The sequence below is a fragment of the Amphiura filiformis genome, chromosome 9, assembly GCF_039555335.1.
Source record: "Amphiura filiformis chromosome 9, Afil_fr2py, whole genome shotgun sequence".
In the NCBI taxonomy this organism is placed as follows: Eukaryota; Metazoa; Echinodermata; class Ophiuroidea; order Amphilepidida; family Amphiuridae; genus Amphiura; species Amphiura filiformis.
In genome coordinates, this window is record NC_092636.1 from 9,297,480 (window position 1) to 9,325,088 (window position 27,609).

A 27,609-nucleotide genomic window follows, 5' to 3' on the forward strand; every position below is an offset into this window, starting at 1 on the left:
ACACATATAGTTTTTCATACTTTAAATGCTTTCTTGAGCCTGATTAACCCTGGCAAAGGCTCAAAAATCGCAAAAAATGCGTTTCCACTGCTCAAGTGTCAAATCTGACCCTTAATATTTTCTTTGAATAAATGCGAAATCTTTACATATTTGTTGTTTTTTAATTAGATAACGTGCCATCATATTGTTTATCAACATTATTTTTTAGTGATTAAAACATCTTTGTGTAATTCTAAAATAAATTGCACTTTCCACCAAAACGCTGTGAGCTACGTTACCCCTTTTTAACACACGTTATTGGAAAGACGCAAGACAGAGATATCAACGTAGTTTGCGGCTTTTGAAAGGAAACACTCATAGGTTTTTAAAAATCACAGTAAAAATCGTGATGCTGTAGCATTTTTGGCATAGAAATTTTGTAAACATTGACATTTTGACCGACCATGTTAAGATTGGTGAGCTACGTTACCAGAATTCCATAGTATGCACTTGTATAACAAGTACTTCCTAATAATATGTGATAGGTACCAGTGATCGAACCCCATTTATATTAGAATTAACCGGCATAACGTTCTAACGTTCGCAAATCACATCAAAAACCCGTGAACTACGTTACTGTGAGCTACGTTACGCACTCATTTACGCATCTTTAAAACTTCTATGAAATGGTGAAATTGGTGTTACATTTCACTCAAGTGATCTTTCGTTTGCTTTTTATGACCTTGGATTAAGTAAAAGCAGCCCATTTTGTAGCCGGTAACGTAGCTCACATTACATTGAGTTCTAGTGTTAAAAAACATCATGACTTCCTGAAAGAAAAATATTCAAGTGGTGTTGGCAATCTTTTACATCTGAAAGTAGTGATACATTTACTCTTAAAAAACACAAAAAGCAGGTCTTTTTGAACAACTTTTATTTTTTCAATTTTTACAGTGGATTGGCACCCGATTTTGTAGAATGAGCGATATGCTACTGGAGATGTATGTACTTCAGGAGTTTTTATTGCAATTTTTGGCCCACTTTGTTAGCCACTTTGGAGTCAAATGTTTCATTAATTTTTCCGATAGCACAACTAAAAAACCAAGCCACAATGGGTCAATCGCACAGTGCTAGCTGATTTCACACAGCTACACACATGTATATCGGAAACAAACCTTGCACTTGGTCTAACATTCAATGGAATAATTATCTTGGTTTGAAGCCATTCTTGTAAATATCAAACTTGCTTGATAACGATACAACTATAATGACATTTATCATGTAATATACGTCTAGCCCTCTTCTTTTGCTCCATTATCTATTGTATTTCTTTTGTTCAAAGTCTGGTCAACTGTCGATTATATCAAGTAATGTGGACAGGTCAAGATAATCTGGACAGGTCAAGATAATCTTGGTCAGGTCAATAAATTTTGAACAAGAGAAGTACATGTTCATATTTAGAAACACTGGCTACATTATTTGATTTTTTTGGATATTGCAACAAACTTAAAATGCATCAAAGTACATTATGAAGTGATCAAACTAGAGAGGGCTCTAATTTTGACTTTTACATATTTTACACGATCAGCATAAATTATTATGCAAGTTTATGCATATTAGATTTAAAAGAAGATGGTAAACAATACTTGTGTGTATTGAATGACACCAAGAACACCTCTATTGAATAATGCAAATTAGTTTGTATTATGTCTCTTAAGCCTGTATAATTAGGACGGGGATGTCAATCTACCTTCCGAGCGACTAACATGCTCACCATACCTAAACAAGACACCGATTATCTATGGTAATGGTCTGTTTCTCACCCTTTATCTACTACATATGATAACTTAAAAGGGCATTTCGAAATCCACAGCCTCATCCTCTCCACCCCCCACTTTTTCAAAAAAAGTTGAGATTTTTATACCACTAGAAACTTCTGGCTACATAATGTTTATGTACCAAAAATTTCTTGCAGATTAATTTGTTTTGTAAAAATATCATCAAATATACCAGAAAGAAATATACCAGAATGAAATTACAACACATGGAGCAATGTAATACACATAACCATGCATAACTCGCAAACGCAAAAAGGGAATCAACTGAAATTTTGGGAATAAGCTTTTTTCATGGATATATACTGAAAAATGTCATAAAAAGAGGATGCTAGGATCACAAAATCCTCCTTTAAGTAATGTGTAATTCATGCTTTTTGTGTCCATGCATATATAGCTCACTACATGCACAAGCAATCTAAGCTAGATCTAAACTGACTCTGATGATTTATGTGGAAACACATTAATGTAAATTCAAGTCTATATGTGACACAATCTACTTCATGGGGGCCAAAGGAGGCATTTTTGACAATTGACTTACTATAATTATTACCCAATACACACAATAGGCTATCATATACTGAAAACACCTATACTGAAAACACTAAAGGTCAAGCATACTTAGTTCTAAAGTTGGTTATTTTTGGTTATTGGTTTTTTACTCCATATATTTGCCTTTATTTTAATTTCAAATTTGCCGCCTTTGACCCCCATGGACCAGATTGTGTCACATATGGGCCTGAATTGGTTTTGGATTATGAAAATGTTATATCCCAATCTTTTAGCTAGTTGATGTTTTTATGCTTTCAAGATTAACATCTAACTTGATTAAACCAATTACTTCATTTTGGTAGACTTAACTCTGGACAACCATTTTGATTCCTTATGCATTGTAGTCGCTGGCAGGGATAAAGATGGAATGTTTTATTTGACGTCAGGGCAGAGGGGCGTGATTAGTTAGGGGCGTGATTAGTTGCTGGTCTGTGCATGTGCAGCATATACTGTCTGATTTACAAGATGTCAGACCCAACATTCCAATTTATCTTTGCCAGCGACTATAGCAAGTGCCATCTCAACATGTTACAATAATTCAAGTCCTGATATCAACGTAATGTCACTAATGAGACTCATCAGCATCAAAAATTTTGTGGAACAAAATGTAAAGCTGAATTTACACTCAATCACTGAATGATTGCAATGCAATACTTTTGGAAAGCAATGGGCAATCACCAAATTTTATATTGTATTGCTCATCGCTTTTTGTACTAATTACGGCAATCGCGATTGCAGACGACAATTAAAATATTCAAATGACCACAAAATTCATTATAAGACAGCATTCAAGCTTTGACTTACATTTGGCGGACACGTGTGTGAAAAAAAATATTTAGGGGTGAAAAAGTCAAAATCTTAATTGCTTAAATGTTTCTAGGGGTAAAATGTCACATATTTTCAGATTTTGGCACTTAAAACCCCTTATTTTTCACTGATTTTGAGAAAAATTCATTTTTTGGTACAATTTTGGCCGAAAATGGCCGTTTTGGGGTGACAAAAATTTTGACTTGCTAATTTCCTGTGAGTGTATGAACATGAAAACTACTGAGTAGTGCCTAATTTTTTATGCTAATTATGTGACAAAGGTACATTTGTGATATTCAAATCATTAAATGGGATAAATCTGTTTCTTTATTTTTGTAACAGGGTTAGAAAGTTGGGGGTCAGGGTGACAATTGATTTTGGAAAAAATGAAATTTTCGCCTAATTTTGAGCTTGAAAAAGCCATAACTCCTCAATGGTATGAGCTATTGAGATGCTTTTTGTGTCTTTATGTTCAGTATTTCACTAGCTAAATAGTGGTATAAAACTTGACACAGTTGAATGTACTGACAAAAATTAAAGTAGTAATATGTTACCCCTACCCCTAACATTTCGGCGGGTGTGAAAAAAATAAGGGCCTTCGCAAAAAAAATAAGTCCTTCAAAACTGTGAGGTTTAAGGCTAAACAAATATAAACTTGCTATAGCCAAGACCTCCTTCAAAACTGTGAGGTTTAAGGCTAAACAAATATAAACTTGCTATAGCCAAGACCTCCCTCTAGAGCAAGTTTATGTTTGTTTAGCCCTGAGAGTCCCAGTTTTGAAGGACTTATTTTTTTATCAAATATTGTTGCTCAAATTTGATGATTTCTGCAGAAATATGCCTGTACAGTGCTATGGGGAAAATTTTCAAGTTGACAATTCAGCATTTTTTATGTCAGATTCAGTTTCTACACAAAATTTCACCCCAGAAAATGTTCCTTAAAGTAGGATATCTTTCACTTTAAGTTCCCACCATTCTGTCCGCCAAACGCAAGTCAAAGCTTGAACGCTGTCATAAGAACATCCATTGCTGTCAATAATAATTGTTTTGAATCAATTCAATTCCTAAATTTAATGATCGAGAAAGATAAATAGCAAAATAATTAATCTAGTCGGTAGGAAATGATTGGTTGATGCATTCGCATGTCAAACGACATCGCTTAGGAGTTGAGATTTCTTCAACTCGCAAGAGCGACATAGTTTTTGCCTCAGTGACTTGTATCAATTGAATGGCTTGACGCTTTGAAAATAGAAGTACATGTAGCATAAAAAGCACTTTTCTGCAAAGCAATCAAAAAAGAATTCAGCTTATAACTAAAAGTGTAATGATCGATCCTTGTCCATAAGAAAGGTTGCTGACTAAGGTTTTTTTAAACTTAGTTGATGAAGGTAATTTTTATTATTAATTTGTGGTTCACATTTTTCTGTGCTGGTGTGAATGCAGTTGCATCAGCAGAGCCCAGTTCTACAACTCAAGCTATGAGTGTAAGCTTGTTGGGAGTCCAAAATTCACTTTATTGACAGCGATTTATTGACAAAAAGACTGACAGAGTAAGAGAGCAAGGACAGAGAAAGCCATAACAAAGTGCATCTGAGGAGCAGTGTGTTCTTTGTAAAAAGCTTTTTGGAGGTCCAAATATTTTACATATTCAGTGGTGTTTCAACATCAGTTTTCTGAGAGGGCAAAGATAAAAATTTTCCCAATGAGCAGCATTTTGGCCATATGTTACAGCCAAGATTGTTCAATTTACACAATTTAATCCCAAAATAGGGGCGAAATATACTGGGCCAATTTTCAATTTTACACTATTTACAAGTTTTTTGGGGAGTGGGGTGAGTTAGCCAACCAAATCACCCCCATTTTGTGTTATCAGGAATTTTGCATTAATAGATTTTCAAACAAGTTTCCATTGTAGTAATTTGTAGTCTGAACCAAAAGCAGTTTGTCTGCCATGAGATAAATACTGTTGGTTTAGCAAGCCTCAAAATAAGCAGATCTGGACCAGGAGCCACACATTGGAAAAAGCAGCTCCTGGTCCTGAGATTTATCTAGGAAACCAGGAGCCATTTTTAAAGAGCTATAAGAGTCATTTAAATTTCAATTGTACACATTTAAATACAAAACCTGCTTTAACTACCAGGCTCTATTTAAAACAAAATGTAGAGCCGGGTTCATATGATTTTGGTGTGGACCAGGAGCCAAAATGTTATGACCATTGGGTAAATGGCTCCTGGGTGCCTGGTTATTTTGAAGCTTGTGGTTTAGGCTTGTATACAAAATAACCAGACTTACCATACAATAAATGACAAAAAAAATGTATATAATACCACAACTCTTACTAACACTGTACCACAACTCTTACTTATTCTTCAATGAATTAATTTTGTTGATAATTTTAAGCGCTGGTCCCAATTTCATGTTCATTGCCGTCATCAAATGATCTTCTTTCAACAAAAGCAAAGCTTGCCCATCAATTTCCTGTCTTCTAAACTCATCTGCATAACTCTCGCATCCGGGTAATGTCCGGATGAACTCAAACACGTGCAGAACGGACCACGTGGCCGGATCTCTTGGGATTCCAACGCTGGGAGCATCTTCAAAGGCATCATCATCTTCAGAGCCTGGAGTTGTGTCTGGTTCGCTGACTTGCGATGGTGAGGCTGCTCTGGATGAGTCTTCAGATCCAGATTGCATGTTGCTACTACTGCTACTGGTTGTGCTGTCGGTTCGCTGTAGCTGTAGCTGCTGCTGTCTTTGCTGCTGCTGTTGCTGCTGATGATGCTGAATATGGAAAGGCTTTTGAGGACCAGCTGTTTGTGGGCGGTTTACATTCTGATGAAAAATAAAACTTGCTATGAGTATGAGCATAATATGTCATCCATGTTCACTATGTTGAATCACAGCAGCTGAAAGGAGTATCCCATCATGCATTGCAGTATATCTGCATGACCCATAGCAAATGTATACAAAAATATAAACAAGAGCCGCTCAGATATTCACAATACTTTAGGGGTCATATATTTGCAAACAAAAGTCTAAGCTTCCCTGATTTAAGCGAGTTAATTAAAGTTGAAGTGAGGGATTTTGTGTACATTTTCTATGGCACATTCAGTTCTATTATGGTACCGCAAAGCATAAAGGGATACTCCCTTCAGCTGCTGTGATGTTGAATATGAAATAAGGTATCGGCCAATCAGATTGAGATCAAGTTTGTTTGGCTTATAATTGGCAAATAAGATAAGACTCATAATATGGTGTATTGATATAAAATGGCATGCACAGAGTTGGGCACAGCACTTTCTCCAGTTGTATATCGAGTAATGTGTGACTACTGTTACACGCTTATGTGAATTTATGTGAGCTTGAGTTGGGACTTTATTGACTAAATAAACTGAATAATTTTCGCCAATTATAAGCTGAACAAAATTTAGATAGAATCCTGGTAATATGGCTGGAAATTACTGAGAAAACAGAGGATGCAAATATCGCAATTGGCAGAATTAAAAAACACAGAAATCTGTGGACACGCTGACATCTCAAATCCCTGTAATTTAAATTGAGTGACCTGAATGGGTGACTCCATTTGAAATCTACACCCCCTATGTGGGAGATTAAGGATATGTCTTATATAGGGGTTGTATGAATTTCAACTGGAATAGCACATTTGCCAACATTAAATCATCCAGATAGATAGATATAACAAATAAAAATTTGAATCTGTTCATCTGGACTTGCTATTTTGAAGACAACTCTATAATGAAAGACAAAGATAAAAAGACTAGTTTGCGTCTGACGTCACTGTCAATCAAATTCTCTACGATCCTTGATTGGCTAATAAGCGCATATAAGGAAGGTCGATTCATCTGACTGGTGCCGATCGGAGAAAAGGAATAGCAGTGAATGGCGAACAATTCGAAAAATTACGTACTCTTACAAGGCAAAAAGCAACTTTTCTAGGCATTGTTGACATGGTGCCTTCACCAAAGAAAGTTTCCTAGTATAAAGACCTAACTTTTGAGATGGTTTGTATGTTTAAAGGTGCAAAATTAACAATAATACCGCCATGTTCAGCAACTCGTATCATCACGACACTTGTAAACAAACCGTGCTCGGAGTTTGATTGACAGATGACGTCAGACGCAAACTAGTCTTTTTATCTTTGTCTTTCATTATAGTGTGTATCATCTCAAGTTGGGAGTAACGCCATGTTGGATTTTGCAGTGGAAGATTTTAATCAATGTGTTTACGCGGTTGCATCACAGTGTACAGAAAAATCATGCTTCTATTCACGTGTATATACCTTGTGGGATTAGCTTTGCGCACAATTCAAATCTGCCACAGCCAAATCCAATACAGCTTTACTCTTTAACTTGAGACTAGACGAGACAGACTATATGGTATCATGTCTCCAACGTATGTACCAGCACAAAAGAGGGAACATGAGTGGTATGAGATAGGGGTCAAATAGGCCATCTATGTCCTTCACACAAAATTTCTTTGCAACCACAATGGGCCACAACCTGCAAACCTGTTAGGAGTTTGGGTTAGTGGGTTAGGGTCTAGTATTTTGAGGCCCGTTATGGTTATAAAAACGCATCCTGCACAAGGAACCATCACTTAATTGTAAGGGGATTGAACTACAACTATTCCAGGGCCTTCAATTAATTAGGAAAATTACTATGTGACTCCATCATGGGACAACAGTTTACCGCAAGCACTAGACCATTTGACTTGAGAATGCATCTCCCATGAAATGTGACAGTGACACCTTAGCCTACAAAATAGCATGTCCTGATGAGCAGATTCAATTTTTTGCTTGTTATACTTACCCATGGTTGCCCAACATTAAAGGTTAGTCGTCCGTGTTTCCCTCTTACCCCTTTCGGTGGCTTTGCCTTTGTCTTAGTCGGTGGTTTCAAGCTATGTTTTACTTTCTGTGAGTTGTCACGTTTGGGAGAGAACAGTCCCAATCTCTTGCTGCAACCAACGTTGTATCTTTTGGCGCAAGATTTCGAGCAGAAACGCTTGGAACGAGTGAAAGAACGGGCTGGCGCCATCTTCCCGCAGAACTCGCACTGCAGCATGTTACCATCATCTACCATGGAATTCTCTGGAAAAAAAAGAAAATTGATATTCAAAGGTTCAAAATTTGTATTTCTTGAGCTTTGTATTATGATGGTATTATTGTGTTGTTGTATTATGATGGTATTATTGTGTTGTTGTATTTTTTATCCTTTTTGAATAAAATAACCATTTCATAATTTGAAGAAGTTTTTCAACTTCTAATCTAATTAAAATAGTGAAGATGGGATTAACCATTTCGCTAATTCTCAAATTTTGTACAAAAGAAAACAGAATTATGCAACTAATGCCAGAGCGGAGTATTGATGCTACAGTGCATGATGCAATGTCAGAATATGCAGTTTAGTGTCATCAAGGCTTACATTGGCCGACGTGTGCACCATTTTATCTAGGGTCACGCCACAAGCTGTAATTTTGTTCGCCTCCTTAGATAGGCTCCCATCTGCCACCCTGCTTGTGGCCTTAAATGGGCTGATTTCCAGTTTATAACATTTTAGTGGCCATCAAACCTTGCAGCTCTAAGCAACCACATAGTTTGCCTAACCCTAGGCAACCACATAGTTTGCCTAACCCTAGGCAACCACATAGTTTGCCTAACCCTAGGCAACCCTAGGCAACCACATAGTTTGCCTAACCCTAGGCAACCACATAGTTTGCCTAGCCCTAGGCAACCACATAGTTTGCCTAACCCTAGGCAACCACATAGTTTGCCTAGCCCTAGGCAACCACATAGTTTGCCTAACCCTAGGCAACCACATAGTTTGCCTAACCCTAGGCAACCACATAGTTTGCCTAGCCCTAGGCAACCACATAGTTTGCCTAACCCTAGGCAACCACATAGTTTGCCTAACCCTAGGCAACCACATAGTTTGCCTAACCCTAGGCAACCACATAGTTTGCCTAACCCTAGGCAACCACATATTTTGCCTAACCCTAGGCAACCATATACAACCACATAGTTTGCCTAACCCTAGGCAACCACATAGTTTGCCTAACCCTAGGCAACCACATAGTTTTCCTGGCGGCAGAGTGACTACAGCGCACTGGATCTCTGCAGTCACCACCGCCGTCACGCCATAATAACTTACCCTATGGTGGCCGACGGAGTCACTACAGGAGAGTGACTACATCAGAAACAAGGCAGTAGCGTACTATGCAGCAGTGTCATCACACAGTGACTACAACTGCTAGCCTCCGATGTGTTACCTGCTCGATACCGCATCGGCGACTCATGATGTACACCACTGACTAGATGCCGACAGTGGTCCACATCTTGTAGTCACATCAAAGTGACTTCCGTAGCCAGTGCCCCCATGCGTCGCCTGCTCGGTGCCCAGTCGGCGAACTTCAGGGTGACTACGCTGCGAAGGTCGTTGACCGAACCCTGTTATGAGTTCGAACACTCTGGGGACGCCAGCGACATATATCTACAAAATCGCGCTATTGATGACAAATCACGCGTATCATGCTTGTTTACTGCTTGTATACGCTCATGAATGGAATGAGTTGGTTTTATAATTAATTGATTGATGCATGCAGCTGTAGGCCTATAGTGTTGTGGTCGTATTGCCGTCTTTGTTTTTTATCGTGCTTTTGCATTCTTTATCATTTATATTTCAACTGTGAGACTTCTGATTCATTTATTTATTGTTCTCTTTTATATAATTTTAATTCTTTTAGTGATGCCTGTTTAATAATCTCATCAACTGTGTGTGTTTTATTTGCAGTTCTTGTTCTTGGTTTATTTGTTTGTTTCATTTGAAACGTTTTTATTTTGTTTGCTTGTTTTCCCACAAAACTTATACCATTGCTTTGTTTACTTCAGTGGTTAGATGGCATGTTTTGCAATCAAATTAGGCCTATTTTTTCATATTTTGCATGATTACGTTATAGGCCTATTGACACTTTTTTATTTAAAATAAATTGTGTTTTTAAATGTTTTAAAAGAGATATTAATTTTCTTTTCAACCGAAGTTCGCAAAGTATGCCTATAGGCCTAGCATTTTCAATTGATACATTTTGATTTGCCAAAACTTCACTTATTTTGAAGCAAGAATTTTTCTGTTATATTTAAAATTGATTTATAGGCCTAGCATGCATTTTGTTTTTCTTGTCACTTTCCTGAATATAGGCCTACTCCAAATTTATACTTTTACTGCCGTTAAGTTTATGCAAAACTTTGGCTTGTGCTATTTTCTTTTTCCGTTTTTTCAAAATGGTGTTTTTTATAGGCCTATTAGTTTGATTCGTTTTTCATGTTGATTTTTTACGTTATCAAATTATGCCTATAAATCGGTGTATTTTTGTAAACTTGATGCGTGCACTTTTAAAAAAAGCTAACCTTTTTTTTTGCTTGAGTTTGATATTCACTTAATTATATTTCACTATATTTTGTTTTTATTTAATCACATCAATATAGGCCTATTGCAGTGTTTCTTTGAAATTGTGTCTTATTTTTTATCACGCAAATATTAATGCTTGTTATAAATTATTGTTATAATCATTGATTTATTTTACACATTTAATATTTTAATTCATCAATAGGCCTACATGCTTCTTATAATATTCCTCAATTTTTCTCAAGTTGTTTTCTTTCGAAGTGTTTCTTTGTTTCTCCCATTCTTAATTTTTTTTATTTATTTAGTTATTCAAATAATCATCAATTAACAAAAATGTATTTTATTCATAATATTAGTTTATTGAATTATACTTTGTTTACTTATCATGTTTATTTCTTTTACTAACAAATTTATTTTATTCATCTAATATTTCCCTTATTTTTAAAGTTCAGTTTGCAATTTCCCCCTCCCTAATCCCTTAAAAAAGCAAGAAATAAAGAATATTAATTGAATAAATCAAGAGAATATAAAAAATATGGCAATAAAAGCAAAACCGGCAACCCAAACCCCCGGTACTGAGCACCCAGGCCCAGTCGCGTAGTCACACCGGTGTGACTCTCCTGCGAAGTCACCGCGCCGCGAAGTCACTCTGGAGGAAAATGGGAGGCTGGCTACCCGGCTATTTCGGACCGGCGATATGGAAAACCGAGGTGTAGTTTCCGATGGAGTAACATTCTGGTGACATCCGCGTCACACAGATGAGAATCTTGCAGTGTAGCTCCTGCCTTGATCATGCAATGCTATGCGTTTGGTTAACGGATATTCATGTTTCATCACTTTTCATGACATGTTTCAATTAGCCAATCAGAACCCCACTTCCATCTTTAGACTACATACGCGCTACAGTGGCAAACAATTGCTAAATTAATTAAGCACAGGAAAATGCACGATTTTTGAGGGCAAAATGCATGTACCAGTTTTTGAAAATACGCAAATTATGCAACTTTTTCCAAAATGCGTAATTTTTCTCCCCAAAAGTTCAATTTCCAATATATATTTATTTTTTACTTTTTTCTTGCAATTTTTATGCGACAGCCTTTTTCTATACTTTTTTTTTAACATGGATTGTGTTGCAGATCGTTATGAATTCTTTGATTTGAGTGAAAACTTCAGGTTTTTGGAAAATGAGTACTTGAAAAATGGTTATTTTACGAAAATCTTAAAATTCAAGGTCGGACATATAATGCGCGATTATACCCAAAATGTGCATATTTCGGCATTTTTTGTGCATCGCGCATTCTCCCTGTCCTTAAAAATAATGCTATTAAAATATTCTCTCTTACCTCCACTGTCTTTACGCGGCACCTGTTGTTTTGGTTTCTGTTGCTTATGCTGCTTTGGTTTTGGTGCCTGCTCTGGGATGACATCTGGTAGTGGTTCAGGAACATGAGCAACCTAAAAATATGATGAAAAAATATTTCAGAATGAAAAAAGTTTACAACTTCAAAATGTATTTGTATGAAGAAAAGAAACAAGCGTGTCATTTATCTTATTCTGTTTTATATCTATTAAGCCTAATGTTTCAGGATTAATTTGATTTGAAGGTACCTACATGTATATATAATGTGGTGAGTCGGTAGGCCACTGGAAAAATTAGACTATCTGGTAACAATATTTTGTAGTGATATAATATTTATTACTCTTCATACTGGCGCAGATACAAAAATAATGTAAACTCCGGAGAACTAATAATGATAAACAACCAGAGAAGCTGTGCTACAACCGCACGTTGATGTGTATGCCCCGGGTTTTGTTGAAAGCCCAAACACCAGCCCATATAATCTCGTAATCTGATTGGTCGAGATTGCATCTTTTAATGTTTCTATTGTTCTGAAATAAATTAGAAGAACTTGGTAATGGGCTTTTGTGAAAAGGTAATAGCCGTTTATGAAAGGATCGGAATCCGAAATCTGAGATCAAAAGGATCGGAATCTGAAGTTCGGTGTTTCTATTCCATATTTTTCTAAATAATAATATTATGAAAAAGGTCGATTGCCCTCAACATTCTGCACTGTTACGAATGTGTTTCAAGCAAGGTGTCCCCCTCCTGTTCCTGGTATATTGCCTGGAACAGGAGGGGGACACCATGCACGTTTAAGACCACTTTGTTGAAAATAAATGGATCATTAAATTTGGGACTCACCGGAAATGGCTCCCTTGATTCTTCAATGATGAATCCATCTATGACGTGAGTAAGAACCTGTGGTCTGACGATGGCTCTTGGAACCTCCTTCTCCATGAAACCATTGTCTCTAATAGTCACTACATCCGGCGTCACTGGGAGCTCCGTCCTTACAGACACTTCCGGTCGCGACAGCCGCCTCTGGTCTACCACTCGGCTCGGCCTTACACTGCCCTCGGGCGGGCACTGATTCCTGGTCTGAATGCATCGGTCACTTCTTTTATGATACCAGCTATGAGTGCACTGTCTGGATTAGATGCTTTATGTGGGATGGTTGCAGTGGCACTGACAGTAGCAGTAGGCAAGGTTCCGGTGTATTTTTTGCTTCGCCTCATGTCCAGACTATGACCTTGCCTGAATTGTGATCCTGGTGTCGGTTTCTTATCATGTACTTTGGTTTTGGTATTTTTGGCGTTATTGTCGGCTGACAAGTTAACCGGTTTGGGCATTATGGGTGTGTACCCATGACTTGATCTAGGGAGAATGGGGATGTGTGGAGCTGGTTTGAACGTCGGCGATATCGTAGGAGGATTTGACGTTGACTTGGGTCTGATTCTTGGCTGAACTGAGGGCGCTACCAAGCCTGTTGGAGGTGGAGGTGAAGTCGGAGACGCGGATCCAAATTGTGATTTACGTTGCTGAACTTGAATTTGGCGATATTTTGCTGCTGCGTCTGCAAGAGCTTGTTGCAAGCGTGCTTGTGCATTGTTAATCGTTGGGTTTTGACTTCTCATGAGAGGCCCAGCTGTAGGGTTAGGAAGGATAGCGACTGGTTTGGAGGTTTGAGGAATACCACCACCACTGGTCTGACGAGAAAGTATGTGCCGCACCTGTTTTGCAGCTTGTAACTGTGCCTGAGCATGAGCAACTTGTGCTTGTACTTGTGCCTGGGCCTGTACTTGTGCCTGGGCCTGTGCCTGCACTTGTGCTCTCACAAGTTGTGTAGATGGAGAAACACGTACCATTCCAGGTGATGATGCTGTTACTGCAGTACTTGATATCCCAGTAGTTGATGTCGAGGGGACTGTGTGAGAACGATGAAATATAGGAGTCTTTGTTGTCATGATGAGTTTCTGTTTCGGAGATCGTATCCCTTGTGAAAGTGCGGTGAGAGGATTAAAGGGTATTATAGTTGGGGGCCGACCAACGGGCCGACTCCCTGTAACTAAATTTGACCCTTGTTGTTGTTGGTGTGATGAAGTTGCCGCATGAAGACTGGTACTGCTTATTGGCCTCTGTAATGCATTGACGGAAGCTGTGAGGGCCCCAAGAGTACCACCATGCTTGCCTACGGGGCTGGTGTAGTTGACTGTCAATGGAATTGGTCCTCCACCAGGGTAGATCAGAGCCAGAGTTACACCAGAGGATCCTGGAGAATGTGGTGACGGGCTGTGTCTTGCTGGTGACAAACCTGTAGGGAAGAACACAGAACATAACCAGGGAACAAATTAAATACTGCAGGGACCGTCTTTGATTGAAGTGGACTAGGCTTGATTGAGTCCTCTTGCACAACAGAACTCTTAGGACTTTAATGTATATTAGAGTTATGATAGGTTTGCTAATATAACACCTAGAGATGAACTACTGTAACCTACTCATTCACATAATTTTGGATACCAGGATCATATTCTAATTTGTGGAACCTTTTTTAATTAGCAAACATTTGGATACTTCTATATTTAATTTTACGTAATTAATTAATACCCAAAATATGGGTATCTGTTTAAAAATATGACGTCATCAGAAAGTGTCACTTTGTCAAAAAATATTTTAAGTGAAAAATTACCAACATTTCCACTTTTCTTACAATTACTATTATATTGTGAAGCTGAAGTATTAGTCCAATATATTAGGAAAATATCCTGCTAATGATCTCATGTTGACATGGCTAAATTATTTGCCCAAAAGGATACAAGTTTGTGACATCTCTTGTTGCCATTTGTATTTTCTCAGAACTTAAGGTGGTACTACAGTATAACTACACCCTTTGATCAATTTGTGACTATTTTTGCATTTTCTCAAAAATAATAACACACTGGTAACAAAAGTTATGTATATTATAGGGGCAAGGAATCCAGTTACTACACTGGAATTTCAGTGTAGTGAGAGGAGCGCGTGACTCTAGAAAAGAAATGTGATACCGCTAGAATGTACCTCATTTCTTAATATATATAATGAACCATTTGTCTTGAATCACTGAAATTCCGGCTAAGTACTTGGATTCCTATAATATACATAACTTTTGTTACCAAGTGTGTAGTTATTTTATGAGAAAAATGCAAAATTAGTCACAAAATTTATCAGGAGGTGTAGTACCACCTTAACCTTTCAAAATGAAATATAACATGTTGATGTCACTAATAATTGCACTAGGCCAGAAGTACTAATATACCGGTACATGTAGTTTACCTGATGCTGGGCTTGGTGATGAGAGCCTCAGTGGTGACATAGGACTTGGTTGATGTGCCCCAGGTGACATTGGGATTGATGTACTGGGATGATGCTGATGGGCTTGAGGCTACAGAGTAAATAAAATGAATTAAGTGGTCAAAAGAAAATAATACTGAATAACTTGCAAATGTTGGTGGTAGACACTAACAGAAAATTATAAACTGGTCTGCAACAACTACACCAGCATCTCTGTTTGACAGTAGTAGTGTGCTTTTGTAGACTGACTGATTGATGCATGGTCTTCTACTTTATTTCACATTGGCAATGTTCTTTTTTGTCCTTCAAGATCATGTTTTTATTTATTATACACAATAATATACTTTAGAATCCCATGGTCCTACTTAAGGTTTGGTTTGGTCTTATTCTTCAAGCATGGTTTCAGAATCAGTTATGATTTTCACCCACAGTCAAAAGTAAATTTACAGCAAGACCTGATCTCAATTATTAAACACTACACACATCTAGAATTGAGGTGGAAATAAATTCCTGATGAATCTGAGCTATTATTAATGCTGGAATTCATGTGCTGATTTATCCTTTTCTCAGGTGGGGATCAGGGTTGTAGCTACGCTGGGCGGTGGCGGGCGGACCCACCCGGCACTCTTAATTTCCACCCGGCACTCAAGTTAAATTTGAGCCCAAATACCCAGCACTCCAGTCTCAAATGTTTCAAAATCAATGAACAATCAGTATAAAAATTAGCGATTCTTATCAAAATTTCAATTTTTTTTGCCATTTCATATACATTTCACCCGGCACTAAAATTTGCCTAGCTATAACCCTGGTGGGGATCATCATGGGGTATAGATCAGTTGACTTCTGACATCAGTACCTGTCAGTATGCGCATGCACGCATCATCACAATGTCCATTGTCTTTTGCCTGGCAGTATGCACGCCAGCATCATATTTTGTTCAGGGCTCGTGTTTTTAAAAGTCCCGCCACATCACAATAAGGCTATTGAACAGTGTAGAGGTGGCATGGGGTTCACTCAAGCATATCGATATACCAGTCCCTTGCCTTTGTTGATAAACATTGAGGTCAACTCATCTTATATCATAAATACTACAATTCATCTGGAACAGCCAACTAAATGCATGCTCTCAATATAAAATTACAATTAATGCGTGCATAATTTTAATCTTTTTCATTTTTAGATATGATTATTTTTACCGGTGTTGGTAGCACAGTTGTCTGGCTTGCAGTAGTAGGAACCAATGTACCAATTGTGCTTGTAGACGTGAGCATTGGCTCTGCTGATGTAGGCGGTTGATTGTTCATGATGAAACTATAACTTTGGTGACTGGAATATATATGACAAACCACTCACTGATGAGAGAAGAGAAAATTAGTTTATAATTACAACTAAATTACAGGAAAGAAATACACAATCACATACAAAGCAAAACAAAACCCTGCTGCACCAAGTACCTCTACATGTAATTGGCTACTCACACAATCTGCTGATAGTGATATTGTTTTAAACAATTTTAGGAGCCCCTTAATAATAGCCCCACACATTTCTAGGGGTGTCTATTCTACCGTTATTCGCCCCCAGAGGGAAGGGAATAATTAGACCCCTTTGGGGAAGAATTTTGTTTTTTGAAAAGAAAAAGGAAAAAAACATACAAAAAGGCCGACTTATAAGCTTTATAAATAATAAATAGCCAAGAGAAATGTTTTACAGTTCCGAATCTGTTTTCCCTTCGATCACCAGGTCACTTGTACACTTGTGCCTGGCCGAAGTTTCGTCAGTGTTTATCTCCAGATTTCAGCTGTTAATGCCTTGATATACTCGACATAAAAAAACAAAAAAACAAAAAAAACATTAGTCTTTCACTTGATGCAATGGTTCAGTGTCACTGCCCAGACTGTCCCATCTAGGGAAGAATTTGAGGTTTGTAGGGAAGACAGAACTGTCATTGAAGGATTCGATCAAAGTTAATGTTATGAACCAATATTTTCCCTTTTGGGTCCATTTAAATTTTGTGGGATGCAGTATGAGGAAGAATCTGGGGAAGAATGTGGTCACAGCATGGTAGCGCGAGGGAATAATTAAAACTTTCTGGAAGAATAGACACCCCTGCCGAGCACACAATAATTTTGTCTCGCCACCGAACTATATACATTGTACCCATAAACAGCTCTACTCGAGTCGATACCCAATTTATATGATGTCATAAAATTAATATGCATGTTATTTTTAACTGGTTATTTTACATGGAATTGGAAGTACTATATACTGCTTCAACCTAGAAGTACAAACCAAATCTGTGGCATCGGGGGTCAAGGCTTTGCGTCACACACAATGCATGTTAAAAACACAATGCATAAAGAGCGTAGTGCGCTCGGTAAGTACAAATCATGCAGCAGTTGGCGCGCCAAAGTAGCATTTACCAGGCCATGTCTTTTGAAAATTGCAGGCGAGTGACAAATCGCTCTCCTCACAACTGTTAGGTGAGCTGTAGGTGAGTGGTTCATCACTCTCCTGGGGAAGCTTAGGCGAGGGGTTCATCACTCATCATACATGTGTATTTTGTCATGTAATTTGTGCCCTCTGCGTATGTTTTGACATCTTTGGCTACAAACTCCTTTGATTCTGCGATCGGCCAGTATCTTGCATATTTTACAGTACATGCTTGAAACCAGAACAATCCCATCTTTCACTTCCGTTTCGAATCCATAAGCAGCCTCTACCTTCCATGTTCGAATGTCTTGAGCTGCACGAATTCGCATGATTTTGGTCTTTAAAAGTTCCAAAAGATCCGATAAAAAACATCAAAATCATGCAATCGCCCGGCGTGTCAGATTTCCACATGTCAAAACATTAGCTTTAAGCTATTCACCGTGCAGTTCATGCACATTTACTTGATGAGAATAAAAATAAAAATGACCATCTGCGTGCGGCAGCTTTGTCACATTTTGCCGATACCTGTGGTATTGTTCATGTGTTGTTGCTAGAAAAGGAGCTAAAGCAGAAGCGATCGGAGCTGTGTAAGGATGGGGTCGCTGATGTCTTGTGGCTATTTTTAGACGAAGTTGACATCGTAAAATCAGGTGCGCGATAAATCACGCTCCTTGATGCAATATTTTTACGGTCCTTCACGTAACGTAATAAAAACGCAAGACATGCAATACTCTAGTCTTATCACGCATACGCGAGCCGAAGGCACGCACTGCACGCAACGCTGGCGTGATTGTTAGACCGGCACGATGAAACGTTCCGCCCTCATGAATATTTACCTGTTTATTATTATTTAACGGGCTCTTAATAGAGACCGTCAGCGTGACGTCATATGCCGCCATCTTGTAGGTACACGCTGCGATGGTCGTTCGATCTCCATACGTGAACAGCAAAATCACTGTGTCGATGCATGATAATAGCTGCGTGGCAAGCTGCGCCTTGCGCGTAGTGTCCGATGCATGACCACACGTATCATTTGTGCCCACAAGATGGCGAAAGGCTGACGGCCTCTATTAAACCAAAAAAAGGCTTTATAATGGCATGCCCAAATAATATGCGAGAATTCACACCATACACCGGAAGCATACAATGCACTGGGACTTTGATTGTTGGAAAATAGTCCTATTTGTATTATTCTATGACTATTTCAATGATTCTATTTAGCACTGTGACATGTCATGACTGTGCATGTGTGGTTAAAAGAATTTCCGTGGTAAGGTCATGAAGGTCCAACCCTAAGCGGTTCTGGAGTCATATCTCTAGCAAACGCTGTGACACCACCGGCGTTGCTCCTCTTCGAGGTCCACTAGGTGCCACCTACACTGGTAGCATTGACAAAGCTAATATCCTGAACAACCAGTTCTGCTCAGTGTTCAACAAGGATGAAGATCCCGACAGCTTACCTGATCTCGGTCCCAGTCCGTTCCCCCAAATACCGCACATTCAGGTTTCAGTCAATGGGGTGATTAAGCTCCTTAAGAAGCTCAACCCATACAAAGCTTCTGGGCGGACAACATCCCTGCTCGCCTTCTCAAAGAACTCAGAGACAGTCTTGGACCTATACTCACCATCCTCTACCAAGCCTCTGTTGACTCGGGCACCGTGCCAGACATCTGGAAGTCAGCCACAGTCGCACCTATCTTTAAGAAGGGGATAGGAACAAACCTTCAAACTACCGCCCCATATCACTCACTGTCATCTGCTGCAAATTACTTGAACACATCATCCACAGCTCAGTGATGCGTCATCTTGAGTCATGTAATATCTTGACTGATTTCCAGCATGGATTTCGCAAAGCACGCTCCTGTGAATCCCAGTTAATCATCACTGTGGACGACATTGCACACAATTTGGACAGTGGATTGCAAACAGACCTCATACTTCTCGACTTTTCAAAAGCATTTGACAAAGTTCCTCACCTTCGTCTGCTCCACAAGCTCAAATATTACGGCATTCATGGTAGCCTTCTCACCTGGATCGGAAACTTTCTTCATGGTAGAATTCAGCGTGTAGTCCTGGATGGGGAATCCTCAGATCAAGCTCCTGTATCATCCGGGGCCATTACTATTCCTGGCCTACATTAATGACCTGCCGGACTGCATTTCTGAAGACTCCCAGGTCAGATTGTTTGCCGACGACAGTGTAGTATACAGGGTCATCAATAACATCGATGATTCCTCCCAACTCCAACGGGACCTGAACGCACTGCAGGACTGGGAACGGAAATGGTTGATGGAATTTCACCCAGGTAAATGCCAGGTACTCCACATCACTAAACGCCGGAATCCCATCATCTCAACATACTCCATTCATGGCCATCCACTAGAGGCAGTCCCATCAGCCAAGTATCTAGGTGTCGAGCTCACCAACAAGTTGTCTTGGAACAAACATGTCGACAACATCACCAAGAAAGGAATGAGATCCCTTGGCTTCCTCCGTCGCAACCTGAGCAAGTGCCCTCGAGACATCAAGACCACCTGCTACAACACTATTGTTCGTCCCACAGCAGAGTATGCCAGTTGCGTTTGGGACCCCCACACACAGAGGAATTCAGCCAAGGTCGAATCCATCCAGCGCAGTGCTGCCCGGTATGTCATGGGCGACTACTCCAGAGAAAGTAGTGTCACCACCATGCTTGAGAAGTTAAAGTGGGACTCCCTACAACATCGCAGAGCCACTGCCAAGGTCACCATGATGTATCGCATCACAAACCAGCTCATTGACATTCCAGACACTCAGCTCATACCTGTCAAAACACCAACCAGAGGGAACAACAAGAGATTCACCATACCAAACACTCGTACAACTTTACTGAAGGGGACGTTCTTCCCAGACACCATCCGTCTTTGGAACGCCCTTATCTCAACAAGTTGTTGATTCACCATCTGTCGGCGTCTTTCAAAACCAGGGTCAAGGACGTGCGTCTTCAGCTAAGCCAGTACCTTCCAGCCTGTTTTTTAACCTGTATATAGTATCTTTTTATGCCTTTGAGTCTCATGCCTGTTATGTGTGAGAGCGTGCCACCATTTGTGCGAGTATACTCCTAGGAGGTTTATGGCAATGCACAGTAACGGAAAGAAAGAAGAAGAAGAAGGTAAGCTTAAAAATAAATTAAAATTTCCATTTCAATTTTCATGATGGATTTTATTTGTGTCATGCTCATCAGGTAAACTGTTAATTAAATTTTATAAACCTGTATTATATACAATTAAGGACAAACTACGAATTCAATGCTATCTTACCATCACAGCTGATATAAATATAAGAAAACTACTAATTTTCCACACTTCTGTGCTTCGTTTTTAGCAAATTTTCACAGCGTCCACGCCCTCTTCGGTCAATTCATTGCAGTCAGGCCGTTGCAACTCATATGCTAGCGCAATACAAAAAGGTGGCGACAGCGTCGGCTTTCCCTGTGTATTACCCTGCACTAACATGGCGTCCAATGGCGTCTCCCGGGCGGGGCCATTTTGGAAAAGTAAAGAAAAATGCTGCTGCCACCACGATAGTACTAAAATCTACGTAAAAAAATATGCGTAGTGCTGTGGAGACTTAGTTTTACATGACGTCACGAATATGCTAATTAAAGAAAAAATGCTGCTGCCATCTACGGCCACATGTTGCAAGCGTGACGATCGCCTGGCCTCACGTCGACGAACGGAGTTTCAATTCCATCGCACTACGTGCTCTATATACTTATTCCATGTTGCAGTCTGATTCATTGTTTACATCCCATTTAAATTCCCACAATCCATCAGTCAATAAAATATGGCAGCCTCCAGTGAATTTTTAAGTACACATGTGTACAGATATTAGATGTGGAATTTGCGGATATGTAAGTTATGATTCAATTATATGTTGATGCTGATTGATGTTGATGTACATTTTTTAACTTCGTGTGTGCAAATATAATGAATAGAGAGACCGGAAAAAGTGTGTTTTGTAACTTGAAATTAAGCTTAAAATTTCAGTCGGTCTGCATGACGAATTCGGCAACCTCGGCATGCATGCACCATGGGCATTGGTTTTTATCAAACAATGGATTCTGCTAAGTAATTCGATTCCTAAAAAAAGACATTTTTAACACAGCAGTCAGGAAAAAATTCTAGAAATTTTTGGAATAAATTTTGTATTCACTAGTCGCCACAGTGCCGTAGGCCTAGGAGTATTACGCTGACTTTCGTATTCGGCGAGGAGGACGATTTCGACCTCCTGGTTTGTTTACAAACAGAGAGGTAGACAAAAACCGTTCTGCTTGTCCAAACACTCAAGTATCAGAAGGATGGTCCACTCAATGGCGTGATTCACGTAACCTGAATAGGGATTACCATCCATGTGCTTCTATTAGGTAACCCAGGCAAACCTTAGTTAACACATTTGCTGGTCAGCCAAATTCGCCGACAATGTCAATGCATTTTTACATAGAAATTTAAAACTTGTGCCCGAAGAAAGAAACCTACATAAATATGTTTTCTATACTTCACTTGACCCAAATATATAATTTTTTATGGTGATAAGTCACCCGCACATGGAATTTCAGAGGGATTTTGATAGCAGTTCCATTAAAAAAAGCTGCTATCGCCATGAGACTAAGATCTAGAAACACCCCCGAAATGCCGTTTTGGGGAATTTTGCTAGATGAATCTTTTTGATGAAAGTCGGGCTTTGACAAGATGTAACTTTGCTACGGAAAGTGCTATGAAAAAAAGGTTTTCAGTTTTGGCTTTGTTTACTCAAGGGCTTTAATTTGATATGTAAAATGATGCAGTTTGATGGCAAATTTGAATTCACCTAGGATACCTACTTCTATTGTCCAATTTGCCATCAAGATTTCATATGGAAACAGTTCAGACCCAGTACACGATCATGTCAGAAATTAATATTTTGTTCTGGGTCTGAGTATTCGGACTATCATGGTTATCATAGCAAAATATCAGTAACATCCCATTTTGCCGTAACCCCCCCGCCATGGTCGACTTAGGGGTTCTTTCACGCTGAACACGATGGCGCTATTCACAACATGCGATACTCAATCGTTTAGCCCGAAGAGCATGTTAAAAACATAATGTCTCGTTTTGACAGGATTACCCGATATTGCAGGACAGCAAAGTCCAGTTGGTAAAGGATTTATACCCGATATTGCAGGACAGCAAAGTCTAGTTGGTAAAGGAATTCCCGTTATTGCGGGACAAGTGAATGTAAAACTCTGTGCCCCCGTACTGTCTAGTGATAGCTCATCTGCCGATTCAGATTCAAGGCCGATGCAGTCCATATCGGCACCGATCTCCGATTCACAGATCGGTATCAGCCAACACTAGCATGCTTGAACGATCCAGTACAAAAGTTGGAAGCATTTCAATGCTTGATCGAACCAATTGTGTCTCAGGTCACTAATAAACACGATAAAACCCACTTGAGAACACACAATCGCCGGTCATTGCAAATAGTACAAGGAACTTATACGATGTCCTCATTCACAAACTGATACTATCTGTCCATCGTATAAGATTGTTACCGTACGGCAGTGTGTTGAAGGCATATTACACAGTCAAGAATAGGCTCCATCATTTTTTTATTCGGATCCCTCACAGTTTCCCAAAACATCAAAACATCAAAAGCGTTGCACGTATACTTACTTTAGACTGTCCTTTTTCACATAAGCATAACGCAGACAAAGTAGGGCCAACTTGCCTAGAAATGGTCACATTTTGGGAAGAAATATCTCTGTGTAATCCTATGTAAGTCCCATATCACATAGTTATAGGCGGTCGTGTTTTTTTCTTCTGAAGTTTGGCTGGTACCCACCAGCGTCATGCACATGACATGACACAGCTAAAATAATCGACCGGAAATCGGGGATCATTAAAACGTCAACAAATTTCAAAACATAGAAATCAGTCAACTTAATGGCGAGCGGTCCGAATTTTGAGCCATACAAGTTTACGTGGTGAACTACATTGCAAATAGAAATACTGCGTATTTACATACCAAAAAAGGTGGTGCTGTCACATTTTGCTCAATCATTTTCTCTTCTTATTCCTATATTTTTGAGTTCGCCACCACACGCCACTATAATAGCTCATGATGGCGGATCTGCCAGCGAATTAAGTTAGGTCCCCTCTCTTTATAACAATAAACGTATACGGTACACATAGAGTTAAAACTCCTCAACCCAAATCATCTCGGTCATGGGGTGATCGCGCCTTCTCTGTGGCAGCCCCTCGCATATATGGAACAGTCTTCCCAATTTTATTTGCTGTTGCTCGTCAATCGAGTCATTCAAATCCTCACTCAAGAAACATTTTTTCGAGCTTGCTTATGAGCTGGATTAGTATATTATGTTATTTTTTACTTCATGTATCTTGAAATGTTCTATTGTTGATTGCATTTGTTCCTTGTTTCCATTTTTCCTGCTGGTATAATTGTTTTTGCTCTGTATGCCCCATGAGCGTTTATTGCGGATGTGCGCGCTTTACAAGTGTACATAATTATTATTATGTATTATAATTAACTATTGAACTTACTAGACTTTTTCGCATTTATTGTAACATTATTTCCGGAAAAGATTCAGGTTTACAAAGTTTCTGTCGGGCGTATAACTTTTTTAAGTTACAAGCCCGACTGGCTAACGACAAAAAAAGTTAAGATCCAGCCCTGCCCATAAATGTTTGATGCTGCTCTCACGCACAGATCAATTTTCAGGATTTCGCCAAGTACATGTGTTATATCTCTGTATGAATTTCCATATAACTCTTTCTCTTTCTGTCTTTCTCCCCTTTTGTTGTGCCTGTACTTGCAGCTGTAGATTTGAACACCAATCAGTATGGAGTCTGAAGCTGTTGTACACAAGACTCATCGTCAGCCCCAGGCTGGACCTAAAGCTAAAAGGAAGAAGGACAAGGTCAAACATGAACAGGAGTTAACAGACAAGCAGCGAAATCCTAAAGCCTTTGCTGTGCTATCTGTTAATAGGACCGCAAGAACAGATGCATGGTATGTATGAAGTACAAAAGCATACTATGTAAATGCAATTTGATAGCACTAGTTTTAGGCTCTAGAGAAGTTGTGTTAGCAATCACGGTCATTCCAGCCCTTCAGTCTGGCCTCGCGCTACACGTTCATATCTTCATGTAAATCTTCAGGAAATTTTGCTTGGATTTTCCCCTGTACAAAGTATAGGGAAATACACATTTTCAGGAAATGTTAAGGGGTACTACACCCTGCCAAATTTTATGCCTATTTTTGCATTTTTCTCAAAAATTATCGCGCATTGGGGACAAGTAATATATGAATATTATAGGGGCAAGGACTACAACTACTGCTCTGGAAATTTTATTTCAGCACAGACAACAGTTGTGGAGTTACAGTCAAAAATGAGGGAAAACCAGTATTTGATCAATAAATCAATAACTACTTGCTTTGAGTTGCTGAATTTTCAGTACAGTAGTTGTAGTCCTTGCCCCTATAATATACATATCTTACTTGTCACCAATGTGCTATAATTTTTGAGAAAATGCAAAAATAGGCACAAATTGGCCAGGGTGTAGTACCCCTAACGTAGTTTCAATAATTAGGTCAGTGCTTGTTTTCATCCCTGCACGTTTGCTAAGTCAGTAAGGGCCACAGACTGTGTGAGAGTTCTGCTGATTAAGCTATAAGTAGCAGTAACATGGATTGGAAAATATATTTTCCATAAGGCGATGAAAAACAACCACAAGACACTGTTCCAAGGGCCTGACCGACCTAGATTTCAAGTTTTAGAATTTTTTTAAACATTTGTTGTATGCATGTAAAATCAGCCTTTTTTTGGCCAAAAGTTTGATGGAAATTGCTTTATGCATGTAAAAAGTAGATTATTGTGAATAAAAAAAAAGAAAAAAAAAGAAAAACATGCCTGACCAACCAACCCTACGGCTACGCCCATAGAGCAAGATGTTTTTTCGTCGCTTAACTTTTTACCCTTATGAAAACCTGTCTTTGTTGAAAATCTTTTTATTGCGTCCAGGGTAGTTAAGATATAAATATATGTAAAAGAATCATGAATAAGCTTTCTTGTTATGATAAAATGAACTTATCTATCTATGTAGGTCTGCTGACATCAAGGAGAAGAAGCATCACATCCCAGTCGTCGATCGCACACCCTTGGAGCCACCCCCGTATATTGTAGCCGTGGTCGGCCCACCTAAAGTTGGCAAGAGCACTCTAATACGTTGTCTTATTAAGAACTTTACCAAACAGAATCTCAACACGATACAAGGACCTGTTACTTTAGTGTCAGGTAAGTAAAACGGGCTATATTAGTTGAAATCCATGATATACCACATGACCTTAACTCTCTTCACACGGGTGTCGACTGCAGACGACAAGTTTCATTTTTTTTTTAATTCAAAAATTTCAGAAATGTAACTTTTCATGACCATATTTGGAATCAGCATGAAAAATGCATTAAAATGAGTACAAACAAGCCTAGTATTGGTATAGTAGTTATTAAGATACATGTAGCTCTTGATATTTTGAGAAAATATTTCAAAACTTGAACTTTTTCCGTTGAAGCGCATGGCTAGTACGCAGAGCATTAATCTCACACACAGGGATGTCGATTTCAAATGGAGTCACCCATTCAGGTAACCCCATTTTAAATTCATACTCCCTGTGTGGGATACAAAGGTCATGTCTACAATAGGGGGTATATGGATTTCAACTGGAATAGCCCAATAAGGCATGGAAATATTGGTTGCGTTGGATGTACTAACCAACTAACCACAATTTATTTGTCAACTTATTTCTAAATTTTAAATTTTGTTCACAAATTTTAATCCGAAAAAAAATTGCAAAATTTAATGATTCAGTCAAATTATCAGCATTTAGTTCTGTTAGTTGTTGATGTTATTTGGGAAAAAAAAGTAAATTGGTATAAGCATAGATTTAAAACAATGCATTGCCTTTGCCAATTTTATAAGTCTGACATCCAACAAAGTGTCACCACATTGTGGACCAGTGTAACATTATCATCTTCAAAGGAATTTTAGGAATTATAGCATTGTTGAAACTGTTTAACATTTCATGTATTGGTTAGATGTCAATTTTTAAAACAACCAAGTTTGGGCCTGTAAAAAAATTGACAAGGGCCAGTATATTTTCAGACCTGCCTTTGAAGATTTGTTTCTTATTTCTAACGCTTGTTGGTTGTAAATATGTCATAAATGATAAATCAAGCATTATTATTATTGTATTTTTAATCCAGGAAAGAAACGGCGGTTAACATTCATTGAATGCAACAATGACATAAACTCTATGATTGACTTGGCGAAAGTTGCCGATCTGGTAAGTCAGTATGGTGTGGGAGAGGGTGAGCGGATGAGTCATATAGACATAGTTTATATATGGCCATGCGTTTTGAGTTGGGCCAGTAAATAGGTGGAGATGTTACATGCGCGCGACATTTTAGGGTTCATCTTTTTAATTTTCTCAGTTAATATACAGCCTATGTAGGTAAATTTGGTGTTAAATTAAAGCTTGTGATGAGACCAATACAGTAAACCTTAAAAAAGTTGTAAAAAGTTATTAACATTTGAATAATTTGCATCTAATTAGCATAATGTGCGGGGTGGAGGAGGATCAGGAGGAGGAGGATCAGGAGGAGCAAATTTCATAAAAGTGACCCCCAGGGGTCATATGATGCTAGAGGCCCATTTCTTTTTTCACATTTTAACAATTCACTTTAAACTGCATACTATAACACCATACAATCATATTCCAGATAATTTAATTTGCTTTGAGAAGCAATTTTGCACATTTTATTTTCCGTTCGGGTTACACATTGAAGTCAATGGGAAAATATGCCTTGAAAGAGGCTGGC

General features: G+C 38.8%; 3 protein-coding genes across 3 annotated transcripts in view; 1 reads left to right on the forward strand and 2 right to left on the reverse strand.

Moving 5' to 3' along the window:
• Nucleotides 1-5,492: 5,492 nt before the first annotated feature.
• On the reverse strand, nucleotides 5,493-13,010 carry LOC140160600 (polyhomeotic-like protein 2). The gene is made up of 4 exons (XM_072183842.1): nucleotides 12,798-13,010; nucleotides 11,938-12,049; nucleotides 8,051-8,283; nucleotides 5,493-6,005 (listed from the first exon to the last, which is right to left on the reverse strand). The coding sequence occupies exons 1-4, from the start codon at nucleotides 12,891-12,893 to the stop codon at nucleotides 5,532-5,534; spliced, it is 915 nt and encodes a 304-aa protein (XP_072039943.1). The 5' UTR covers nucleotides 12,894-13,010; the 3' UTR covers nucleotides 5,493-5,531.
• Nucleotides 13,001-21,081, reverse strand: LOC140160599 (uncharacterized). Its single transcript, XM_072183841.1, has 4 exons — nucleotides 20,993-21,081; nucleotides 16,460-16,615; nucleotides 15,246-15,354; nucleotides 13,001-14,247 (listed from the first exon to the last, which is right to left on the reverse strand). The coding sequence occupies exons 2-4, from the start codon at nucleotides 16,565-16,567 to the stop codon at nucleotides 13,001-13,003; spliced, it is 1,464 nt and encodes a 487-aa protein (XP_072039942.1). The 5' UTR covers nucleotides 16,568-16,615; nucleotides 20,993-21,081.
• Nucleotides 21,082-21,509: 428 nt separating this feature from the next.
• The window catches only part of LOC140160601 (ribosome biogenesis protein BMS1 homolog), a 41,670-nt gene continuing 35,570 nt past the window's right edge, over nucleotides 21,510-27,609 (forward strand). The window contains exons 1-4 of the mRNA XM_072183843.1: nucleotides 21,510-21,585; nucleotides 24,550-24,743; nucleotides 25,838-26,028; nucleotides 26,995-27,074. Coding sequence (XP_072039944.1) covers nucleotides 24,574-24,743; nucleotides 25,838-26,028; nucleotides 26,995-27,074 — 441 coding nt within the window. The 5' untranslated portion in view covers nucleotides 21,510-21,585; nucleotides 24,550-24,573. The remainder of the gene's footprint in view (nucleotides 21,586-24,549; nucleotides 24,744-25,837; nucleotides 26,029-26,994; nucleotides 27,075-27,609) is intronic.